Source organism: Eulemur rufifrons, chromosome 4 (genome assembly GCF_041146395.1).
Source record: "Eulemur rufifrons isolate Redbay chromosome 4, OSU_ERuf_1, whole genome shotgun sequence".
In the NCBI taxonomy this organism is placed as follows: domain Eukaryota; kingdom Metazoa; phylum Chordata; class Mammalia; order Primates; family Lemuridae; genus Eulemur; species Eulemur rufifrons.
Window position 1 is genome coordinate 10,352,683 of NC_090986.1, and position 10,851 is coordinate 10,363,533.

A 10,851-nucleotide genomic window follows, 5' to 3' on the forward strand; every position below is an offset into this window, starting at 1 on the left:
AGTGGTCCCATAAGATTATAACACCATATTTTTACTGCACCTTTCTTTTATCTTTTTTTAAATCTTCTTTTATTAATTATTTTTTATTCTTTTATTCTTGTCCATCCTAATTTGTCCTAAGCACCTTTCTATGTTTAGATATACAAATACTTGCCATTGTGTTGCAGTTGCCTACAGTATTCAGAATAGTAACATGCTGTGCAAACTTTGTAGCCTGAGAGCAATAGGCTGTAACATAGAGCCTAGTTGTGTAGTAGGCCGTACCATCTAGGTTGTGTAAGTGCACTCTGTTCACAGTGAGGAAGTTGCCTGATGATGCATTTCTCAGAATGTACCCCTTCATTAAGCAACGCATGACCGTACTTACTCTGGGGATGGTCAAATTGTTGAGTCAATACGATTCGGATATTACTTTTAAGTATTATTTCCCTTAAAACCTGTGTTAGAGGACCATATTTAGCTTGGAAAATCCACAACCACTGAAAGCCCAAGTTATTTCTTTGGTATATTCTGGAAACATTTGTACTGCAAAGTCATCTCATCATCCAAAGTGGTGTGTTGGTGATTCTGAAGCGTGGTGGAGTTTGCGTGCGCAGTGTCTCCTGGGCCTTGCCCAGGCAACCCTATGGGTTGATGTAAGTCAGACGGGCTGAAGATTCGATCCTAACTCTGTGACTTCCTGGCTTTGTGCATTTGGATGACTTAATTTCTCCAAGACCTACTTTCCTTATTTGTTAGATGGGTGTGATAATGAATAGAATAGAGTTACTTATTTACATGTGATAAAGTATGTGGATTATTTAGCATTTGGTGAGTATTCAATAAACACTAACCACTGCTGTTATTTTTAAAACTGCCCACATGGCCCAGAGAATCTGCCCTTCTGGAGAGTTACTAAACTGTAAAATTCTACAAAAAACCAATCCATAGGATTTTAACACTCTGATAATAATACGTTGGCCAGTTGTACAGGGCTTGATGGTCTCTCTAGACTGCCAGCCATCAGCAGAGCCATATAACAAGTTCAAGTTTATCAGAGTAGGTTATGCAGATGAGCCGAAGGATGTGCAGAGAGAGATGAACCGTAAAACTGCATCTGAGAAGTGATTTAAATTCATAGGGCAAAATAAATTTTGAGGCAGTCATTTAGACCTGAGGTCCACGGAAGTTCTGAAGAGATTATGTAAGACAACTCATAGAAGATTCTGGAATCTTGCTGGCATGTGTTGCGATGAAGTTGGCTTCTGCTTGCTTACTCACAGCTTTTTTTTTTTTTAATTCACAGTCATTTTTTTCTTCTCATCTTGCTGTTAGGTAGAGGATTCCCAAAGGGTCCTCCTCCTTCAATCCGTGGCTTTTCTCTGTTTTCTTCCATTTTCTTTTCAAATCCCCTACATTTATAATGATTTTTCCAACTCTAATTTAGGATAAAAGGGCATTCACTTCTTCCGTTTTTAAAATATATATTAAATATTGAAAATCTTGGTTTCCAATGTTATCATACTTAGTTATTTGCTCTCCCACAACACCCACATCCGTGCACACGCCCATGCACACGGCCTCCTCAGAGTGAGAATCCTGATACTACCACCAACGGTACAGTTTTGAAATAGTTTTACTTTTTTTGCAATTCTTTTTTTTCCCTCAGAATATATCCCACTAAGGAAGTGCATTCAAATTCCATGTGGTGATGTCCCTTGAAATGATTACTCCCGTAAGGTTATGCCATAGACTCAGTGCACAGTTACATCAATTGGTTTCGTTTTGGCTTTTGATTTCTGAGGATTGTTTTATTCATAAAACAAAAGTGAATATAATTATGAAAAATATTAACTTGATTCCAAAGTCAAATTTACAAAACAAAACATTTAGACAGGTCTAACTTTGTCACTCTCTGCTCTTTAGACTAATTCTCATGAACATGGAAGTAAAAACCCAAAGTATCACCAAACTGTGATACACTGACAGGATAATATGGTACAGACAAGTTTAAGCTTGTTCCAAGAATACAATGCTCTTTTTATTATTCTAATAAAATTATTGTAATTCACATTTACAAACTAAAGGAGAAGAATTATATGATTATCTCAATAGATGGAGAAAGTCATTTAATATTAAGTAAAATCTGATAAAAAGGTTCGCATGAAAAATCTACAGCAAAACATCATACTCAGTGGTGAAATATTAAAGTGTTTCCCTGAGACAGAAGGCACACTGCTTCTGCACTGATGGTCCCAGTCAGTGTTGCAAGCCGAGAGGAAATATGGAGTGAAAGAAAAAAAAGCTCTTTTCTTTTTTTTTTTTTTTTTGCAAAAGTTATGGTTGTAGGCATGGATAATCCAAAGTAATCGTCAGATAAATGACTAGAATTAATAAGTGAACTTAGCAAGCTAGCTGAAAACAATGTCACTATGCAAAAATCTGTTGTATTTCTGTTATCAATAAAGTGAAATTTTAAAAAAATGCCCTTAAAAGAGCATTAAAGTATAACAAATGTATGTAAGTCCTCTATATAGAAAACTGTGAAACCGGGTGTGGCAACCTAAGGTTCACAGGCCAAATTTGGCCTCACATCTGTTTCTGTAAATAGAGTTTTATTGGGACAGCCCCGCTGTTTTGTTATTTGTGCCACTGAAGCTGACTTGAGTAGCTGCAGAGAGACCATGTGGCCCATAAACCTTTAAAACATACACTCTGTGGCCTTTTATAAGAAAAGGTTTGCTGACATCGCCCTGCTATATAAAACATCATTGAGAGATATTAAAGGGATTCTAAATAAATAGTAGAATGACGTGTTCATGGGTTGGAGAATTGATACATAGATTCAGTGAAATCCCAATTCTAATCTCAGCAATTTTTGTTTTTAGTAGAAATTGATAAACTAATTCTAAAATTTATGTGGAAATACATAAAGCCTAAAGTCTCAAAAAGACTATTGAACAAGAATAAAATTAAAGGATATACATTTATAAGTGAGTATACATATATGCTCAAGACTTACAATAAAATTACAGTGATTAAAAGTGTGATGTTGGCTCAAGGAAAGGAATCAGCCCCACACGAGGAGATTGTTAGTTAACGACAGCTGGCACCAAGAGCCTGGGGAACTCGGGAACTTTCTCCTGACCCTGCCTCAGCACACACACAAACCAGTACAAGGGAGGCTTAAACATGAAAGGTCAGGTGCTAAAGCTTTCAGGAGGCAGAGTGAAGAATATCTTCACGATCTTGAGGAAAGGAGACTTTTCTTAAATTGAGTATAAAAAGTATTAACTGTAAAGGAAATTAACAATCTTTATGTTAAGATTAGTAATGTCTACTGGAGATACTCTTAAGAGCAGGAAAAAGTAAGCGATTGCAGGGGAGAAGTTATTTATACACATGTAAGTGATAACTCATTTGTAATGTATACAGTGCTCCTATAAATCAATAAGATAACCCCATTAAAAACGTCTTAAATTTATGAAAAGGTACCCTCATTAATCACCAGATAAGTCAAAGTTAAAAATCCCAGTGATACATTACATCCTAACACGATGACTAAAATTTTAGGTGACTAAAATTTTGAAGACAGCAGCAAAGTTGGTGAGGATATGAGAGGGTGAGAAGGTGGACTGGAGCAGCTGCTTTGGAAACTGGTAGGCAGTGACTAATGCTGAATTTAGGAACACTCTGACCCAGCATTTCCTCTTCTAGGCACATGCCCTACAGAAATGCCTTCCCAGGTCCACCAAGTATCACTCAAAATAGCTAGAGTTCTCTGGGAGGGAGTGATTGGAAGAGGCCCCAAGAGCATCTTCTGGGATGCTGGTGGTGGTCTTGTTCTCCACGTGGTTGGTGATGACATGGGTGTATTCATGCTTATGATGATTTATCATGCTCTGTTCATTCATGATTTCTGTACTTTTTAATGTGTGTTATATTGCAATAAAATAGTATAATTTAAAATCTTATTTAAAGAAATAAAAGACAAAAGTTGGTAGGGGAAGAAGAATTGGAAAGTAGTGTAAATATGATTTCTTCATTCTTTATTGTCAGGCATCAAAAGATAGTGTTTAAAGGTCATAAATGAAGTAAAACAGGCATAAATATGTTAAATGATGTTAAAGATGCAAATGTGAATATGTTATCTTAAAATTGGATGGCCAAGGAAGGAGGACAGTAGTCATTGTTGCCTACATCTGGTGTTGATGCCATCCAGAGAAATAGGTAATGAAAGTGACACCACTAAAAAATACACATAAATCCTCCAGGTTATCAGAAGAAATACAGACTGCATAGTAAAAGATGACCACCCTCAAATAAGCTGGAAAGCATGTCATAAATATGAAGACAGAACTAAGAGCAGACATATCTGTCAGATCAATAAAGGTGACTGGGTTAAACACATATAATAAAAGGACTCTCAGTAAAAGATCATGTTTGGTTGGTACCCCTAGGTGGACAGATGGCTTATAACTGAGCTGACTTTTTAGAGGACAGACCTGCTAGTTGGGAAGTTCTGGTATTGAAAAGACACTCAAAACAGAGTGATGTAGAAAGTTTATGAAGAAAACAATGGACAGGACATACAAAGCCAATTGAATTCTTCAAAGAAAAGCAGGTTGTGGTTCAGGAAACAAATAGTAAACAAGAGAAGAAGGATGCCTTGGAATGATAAAAACATGCAAGTCACAGTGAAGATAGACAACAATGAGGGCTCCCTACAAGTACCAAATAGTATATTGTCAGTATTCATTTTAAAAAAACAAGCCAGTAAATACTAAGGAGAAATGGACTGAAACACATTAATATTAAAATATAATTCAGTTTCTCGCAGACTGTGAAAGATCAAATACACATAAATAAGGACATAATTATGAAAATCTGTAACCCTTAATACCTATATAAATAACTGGAGAGAACGAAAGTAAGTAAACTAAACATCTCACTCAAGGAGTTGGAAAGTGGCAATAAGGGAAACCTGAAGAAAGGCGGAGGTGGCGGGTCCCCAGGCAGCGCGTCCCCTTCTGCCGACTGTGCCGTCAGTTACAGACGGACCTCTGCGGTCGAGCCTTTCTCTCTCACCACTGCACTCATCTAGTCTTAAAAAAAAGCCAAAGGACATAAAGATGAGGGCAAAAATTAATGAATTAGAAAAAAAAGTTAATCAAATCTAAGAGCTGACCCTTTTGGGGGGACGAGGGATGGTGGGAAATAAAATAAGCTATAACTTACTATCTAGTCAATAATGGGAAGAGAAGGCACAAATACATGTGGAAAAATGTTCTATTTTGCTTAGCTCTATGGAAATAAATCTACATACGTGAAGAAAATGAATGATTTTCTAGAGATTTCCAGAATTCCAGAAGAGAAAGCAAATTCTAAATAGAACAACTAGAGAAAAAATAAAGTTACTGAAGGGCTGTGCCACCAAAAAGCAGCACGTCAGCTGTGCTGAGAAAGTCTCCCGAACCTGTCCTCAGGAGGGACACTGTGGTGCCTCGTGAGTTATTCCAAGTCACGGGCAAGGACAGTTTCCACATTCTGTGCAGGAAGCATCATGAGGCTGGTATCAACTCATAAAGAAAAAACAAATCTGGATTATAAATATGGATGGAGAAATCTTATGTAAAGTATGAGTGAAAAATATCTAGCAGAATTTAAAATTTACTAAGACTAGGGTTTATTTCAGGAATGAAAAGGCTCAGTAACTATATAATAGTGGTGTGATTCACCATACTTGATAAGAAGAAAAGTATTCAATGATAATTCCTATATATGCTAGCTGAAGAGGCATTTAGTCAAATTCACTATTGATTAAAAACAATCTTAAAAATAGAAATATATGGGTATATCTCCAATACAAAAAAATGCATCCTATTAGGGAAAGAGTAAACATTCCCATTAAGGCAAGGTTTACAGGGTGCGAGTGCTTGCACCATCGGCTCCAGCCATGTGTTTACTGTCTGTATAAGAAACGATGCAATGCAACTAGAATACATTACAGGATCGTGACAGCAAAAGACTGATTTGGTTGTGAGGAATTATATAAGTCATGACATGTTTTACAATGTAATACAATAGTTATTAAAAACAATGAGGCAATTCTCGCTGTGCTCAAAGGTGTTCATACAGAATATTTCCAAGATACATTGTTAATTGAAAAAACTGAGCGAGAGAGCAATTTGGCATGAGAAATTATCATAAAAGTTTTTGACAGTAGAGAAGGGCATCGAAAGCATGTGTCTCCCCACTCTTAACATGCCCCTTCTCCGTCCCCCTCTACAAATAGCTCTTCTGTCGAGATTTTAATTCCCTTTGGGGCTTTTGATTCTTCAGGGCCAGTGGGGAGTGACAGCAGCAGAGGAAGAGGAGGAGGAGAAAAGGGTTCAAGAATTTAAGGAATCTATACCAAAAATGTGTTCACAGTTGCGGATATTAACACATTTCTACCAGGTACGTATCAGTGTGCAATTGCTGCCCAAACCACGTTGCCCATTTTCTGTAACTGACAGTTGCTTTCAGAATGATAGGAGTTGGATCTGCGCCGTCAAGTTGGCGCTCACATGTGTAGATGTGAGCAGTGCCCATGGTGGTTCCCACCTTGGCTGCATGCTGGAACCCCTGCGGTACCCTGTGGCGGTTGGCTCTGCGGCAGTGCACGTGTGCAGCCAGGGTGCGAGCCCAGGAGGGGGGCCCCGCTGTCCACCCGTGGGGGTACCCCTGCTGGAGACAGCTGACCCCGCCGCGGATGCCCAGCCCGGACAGAGACGACAGCCAGCTGATATGTGCACGGACTTTGGGTCTCGGGGGCTGTGCTGTGTGTCTGTTCACGCTGCTTCCGTTTCCATTTCTGAGGGTCTGGTTTCTCATTTCTTCCTTTTCCCTGTGCATGTTTATGACAGAAATACAGATGAAAAGATTTCATGAAGAATTTTTTCATTCAATTGCTTATAACTATTAATAATTTGACTCACTGAGCATTGACTCTCAAACCTTTAAAAATTACGGTTTTGTGTGCTGGTCTATTCATGTGGTGCACCGTGGAAAATGAAACATCACTCACCCTGTTCTGTGGGCATCTGATTTGTGTCCCAGGTCCCTCACACTTTTTGTTTTTCTCTTTAGGACAGCCAGGGGGGAAAGTTGTCACTTTTACAAGTGATTTTACTCTTACGTTGGCCTACTTTTGCATTTTTGTTGAAAACAAGTTTCATAATTGGTGGAAATGACAGGTTTATGTTCATGCAGAATATCCTTATTGGGTAGGTGTTTTGACATGAAATACCTCCTTGAACTCATGTTATAGATATAATATGCATTCATATTTCTTAAAAATGTATACCTAGTGGTTTAGTTCCATTCTCCTCATTAAAATAAGATAGTTGTACAGCTACAAAGCAGTAACATGATTTAAAACATTAGTCTATATTCTCATTTCTAAGAGAGACAATGATGTTCTTGTTTATGGTTACACATTTCCTTGATGGAGTTAATACATTTTTTAAAAAGTAATCTTAATCAGTATAATCCCAGTTTTATTCAAATTACAGTCTTAATCTTCTTTGTAAATCATTACCATTCAGATTTCCCTTCCCTAACAGCAAAAGTCCTTTTCTGTTCTCTGTAGTGTACTTGAAACAGTGGGGTGTTAACAGCTACTCATCGTTCGCTGTTTATGACTGAATAGGCAGAGTCCCAAACCTGTGGGAGGGAATATTCCTTAGATTTCCTTATAGTCAGTTTCATGGATCTTTATATGTCAATTTCATCACTTAACAGGAAGTTACTGTCTATATTTTTGGCAATATAATTCCTTAGGAGCTTTCTTCTCCCATCACCTAGAAAGACAGAGTGATGTTCACACACATATTTATGTGATATATCTGGGCCAACACACATACCAACTCTCCAGGTCCTCCTCCAGAAGCCACATGTGAGCTTTGAAATTCACTTTCTGACCAGAGCAAGGAAAGGGGAATGCCAGCAGATGAGGACTTGAGGAGGGGCGATGAGGACACGGTGCTTCTGTGACTTTTGTGTCTGCAGATGAGAGCTTTTCTAAGACAGATAGAAAATGCATGGATGACCAGGAATCTCCTTGAACAGTAAATGTCTGCTGGCGTGGCGTAGGCTGTGAAACTTGACAGGGATGGAGTTTGTACTCGCTGACTCTCTCAACCTTAAATAGAAACAGTCATTTTGTCACATTAAAGTTTGAGTAAACTGTCACATCTTTACGAAGCCCCCTCAAGAATGAGGCGGTAACAGGATGCCATGCCCCCATCAGGAAGACCACTGTAGCCTTTTGTTCGACAGCCAGGGAACCTCAAGGTCTCCATTGCGATCGTGGATCCATTTTATGTTCTCCATTTGTTCACCAGTCAGGGTTTTATGATGATGAAACATTTTCCATACATAAATCATGTGAAAGAAACGTATATGCTGAGTTTTGTATTCAAAATAAGAATAGAATGTTTTAACATCAGTTACTTTGCTGTTTTGCTTATTCTTGTGGAACTCAAGGGCAAAAAGGAAAAACCTGTTGGTTAGCTACTTTTAAGTAAAGTTTATTCATTGCTAATCTGTATAAAGAGCTAATTGCTAATATGTAGAAAGAGTAACTCTTCCTAACGTGTGTTGGCTGTGTGTGTAAACTGTGGGGTTCCGGAGCAGCTCTCGGGTCCCCCCGGACGCCCGCCATGGGGGGTGTTTACTAAATACTTATTGATCTGGCAGGAAAAACATACCCAGAGGGGATTAACAGTGGAGATAAGTTCTTTTCTGAAAGGAATATTTTATTCCTTCTCTTTTCAGGGTATCGTGCAACAGTTTTTGGTGTTACTGACAACCAGCTCTGATGAAAGTCTTCAGTTTCTGAGCTTCAGGTTGGACTTTAATGAACATTATAAAGCCAGAGAGCCAAGACTCCACGTGTCTCTGGGCACCAGGGGACGGCGCAGTTCCCACACGTGAAGCGTCACGGATCATCCCAAGGACCTGCAAACGCTACTGATGTGTTATTGACGTAAAAATCTACGTTTCGGTTCTCAAGGCACTGGCATGCTGCAGGGGTCCACCCTTTCTGCCTGAGAGCGCTGCACTGTGTCACTGGCATGTCGTGTGGTAGAATCAAGTCAACGTTTTTATACAGCCGAGTTAAGTATATTTGTAATATCACTCAGTTAAATAGGCTGGCTGCATCATTCAAACTTATTTCTAATAGTCTTCATAGTTAAAAAGTACCATAACTTGTTGGAGGCTTTTTAAGCTGTCTATGATATAATTTATATTTGTCATTTTTAAGAACATCAGTTTCTTTTAGAGAAAATTAGGGTGATGGGATATTCATCAGTTGAGATGGTATTATCATTGCTATTTTTTTAACATCCTCTTCAGAGGCAATCTTTGTTAATGTAATCAGATTAAATGGAAACAATCTCCCTACTAAAAAAATATATAGAGCATTTTATTTTGGTTTTCTAGTGTTATATAATACCAACCTCTATGAGAAACTTTGTATCTTAATGCATTACCTTTACACATATTTATTCTTATGTTCTCTTCTTTCAAAGTTTACATTTTTATATTTCATTTACTATTTCAGGTAACTTTTAAAATAATATAGAAAAAAGTAGGAGTGATGTACAAAAACATCCTTATACAGTGCAACCTAAATTTCTTGAAACCATCAGCTGACGCAGTGTGTAAATATGAATGACTAGAAAAAGTTAATGAAGTATTTTATTTTCACAATACTGATAAGCATTGGAAAGAAATGGACTTGGATAATGAACATTTCCTTTTTCCTTGCCTATTTTTTCATTGTAAATATTTATATACTACTGACCAAATGTTGGGGGAGGGACTGTTTTTTGTAAAAATGTCATTATCAGGTCACATAAATCTGCCTTTATTATGTTACATAAGTGAAAATTTAGAAGATTAAAAGCAATTATCTTTCAGATTCATCAGTTGTTTCTTGAGTAGTCTATGAAGAGACAGTTTACTTGCTAGGTTGTGGGGGTGAGGGTTGATAAAATATCATTTAACGTGCTACAGTGTATGCATTATTTAATCAGTGAAACCAGGAAATTAGACGGTGCAGCTTCCAGTATAGAAGCAAAAGGGCAGTCGGGAGTCCTGGCAATGCCAAAATGAGCCCAGGGTGAAGGTCAGAAATTTTTAGAATGTATGTATTTTTAGTTTAAAAATTCAAAAAAAATCAGAAATTTGAAGCAGATTTCTCTATTGCAGGTCTTCCCAGCTTATTATGACTTATTCTGTATCTCCAAGATAAGTTTCCCAAAGTTTCTTGACCATGGAACCTTTTATTTATTTGAAGCATTGCTTCAGGGATTAATCCTCAGTAGAAACTGATCTAAAAAATGCCACCCTAGAATTAGGAATTGAAATGCTGTTAGAGTTTAGGAGTCGTCGCAGTTTGGTTAGATTTGTGGATCGCTCCTACGGAGGTGCCCTCTTGTCCTTGCCGGGACCACCCTGGCAGGTCTCCCCAGAGCTGAACTGTGGGTGTGAAGGTGGGAGCCGGGGCTGGCAGGGGGGTGGACGGCATCACTGGGAACGCACAGCCAGGCCTGGTGGGGACCTGGGGTCTCAGCAACCAGCATCAGCCAGGGATGGACAACGTGGAGCTCCTCGCTGTGGTGTGGAGGGAGGAGAGCATGAGGCAGGGATGACCCCGGCTCGGCCCTGGGGGGGCCCTGTCTCCACCCAGAAGATGCTAACTAGTCTGTCCTGCCCGGCTTATTGTGAAGATTTGAGGTGTGATATGTACAGGGTCTGGCTCATGGGGATACTGAATAAATGGTGCTCTTGTGTCCTGGTGGAGTAAAGCCATTTGCCACG

At 38.7% G+C, this 10,851-nt stretch overlaps 1 protein-coding gene across 3 annotated transcripts in view; it reads left to right on the forward strand.

The window, feature by feature from the left end:
- Positions 1 to 9,947, forward strand: part of TUBGCP3 (tubulin gamma complex component 3) — an 86,651-nt gene extending 76,704 nt beyond the window's left edge. For 2 of the 3 annotated variants that reach the window (XM_069467025.1, XM_069467026.1), the window contains 2 exons: positions 6,322 to 6,438; positions 8,800 to 9,177. In XM_069467025.1, the coding sequence (XP_069323126.1) occupies positions 6,322 to 6,438; positions 8,800 to 8,958 (276 nt within the window). In that variant the 3' untranslated portion in view covers positions 8,959 to 9,177. Of the gene's footprint in view, positions 1 to 6,321; positions 6,439 to 8,799 lie in introns of all 3 variants that reach the window. The other variant, XM_069467024.1, reaches the window with a different exon arrangement.
- Positions 9,948 to 10,851: the final 904 nt, after the last annotated feature.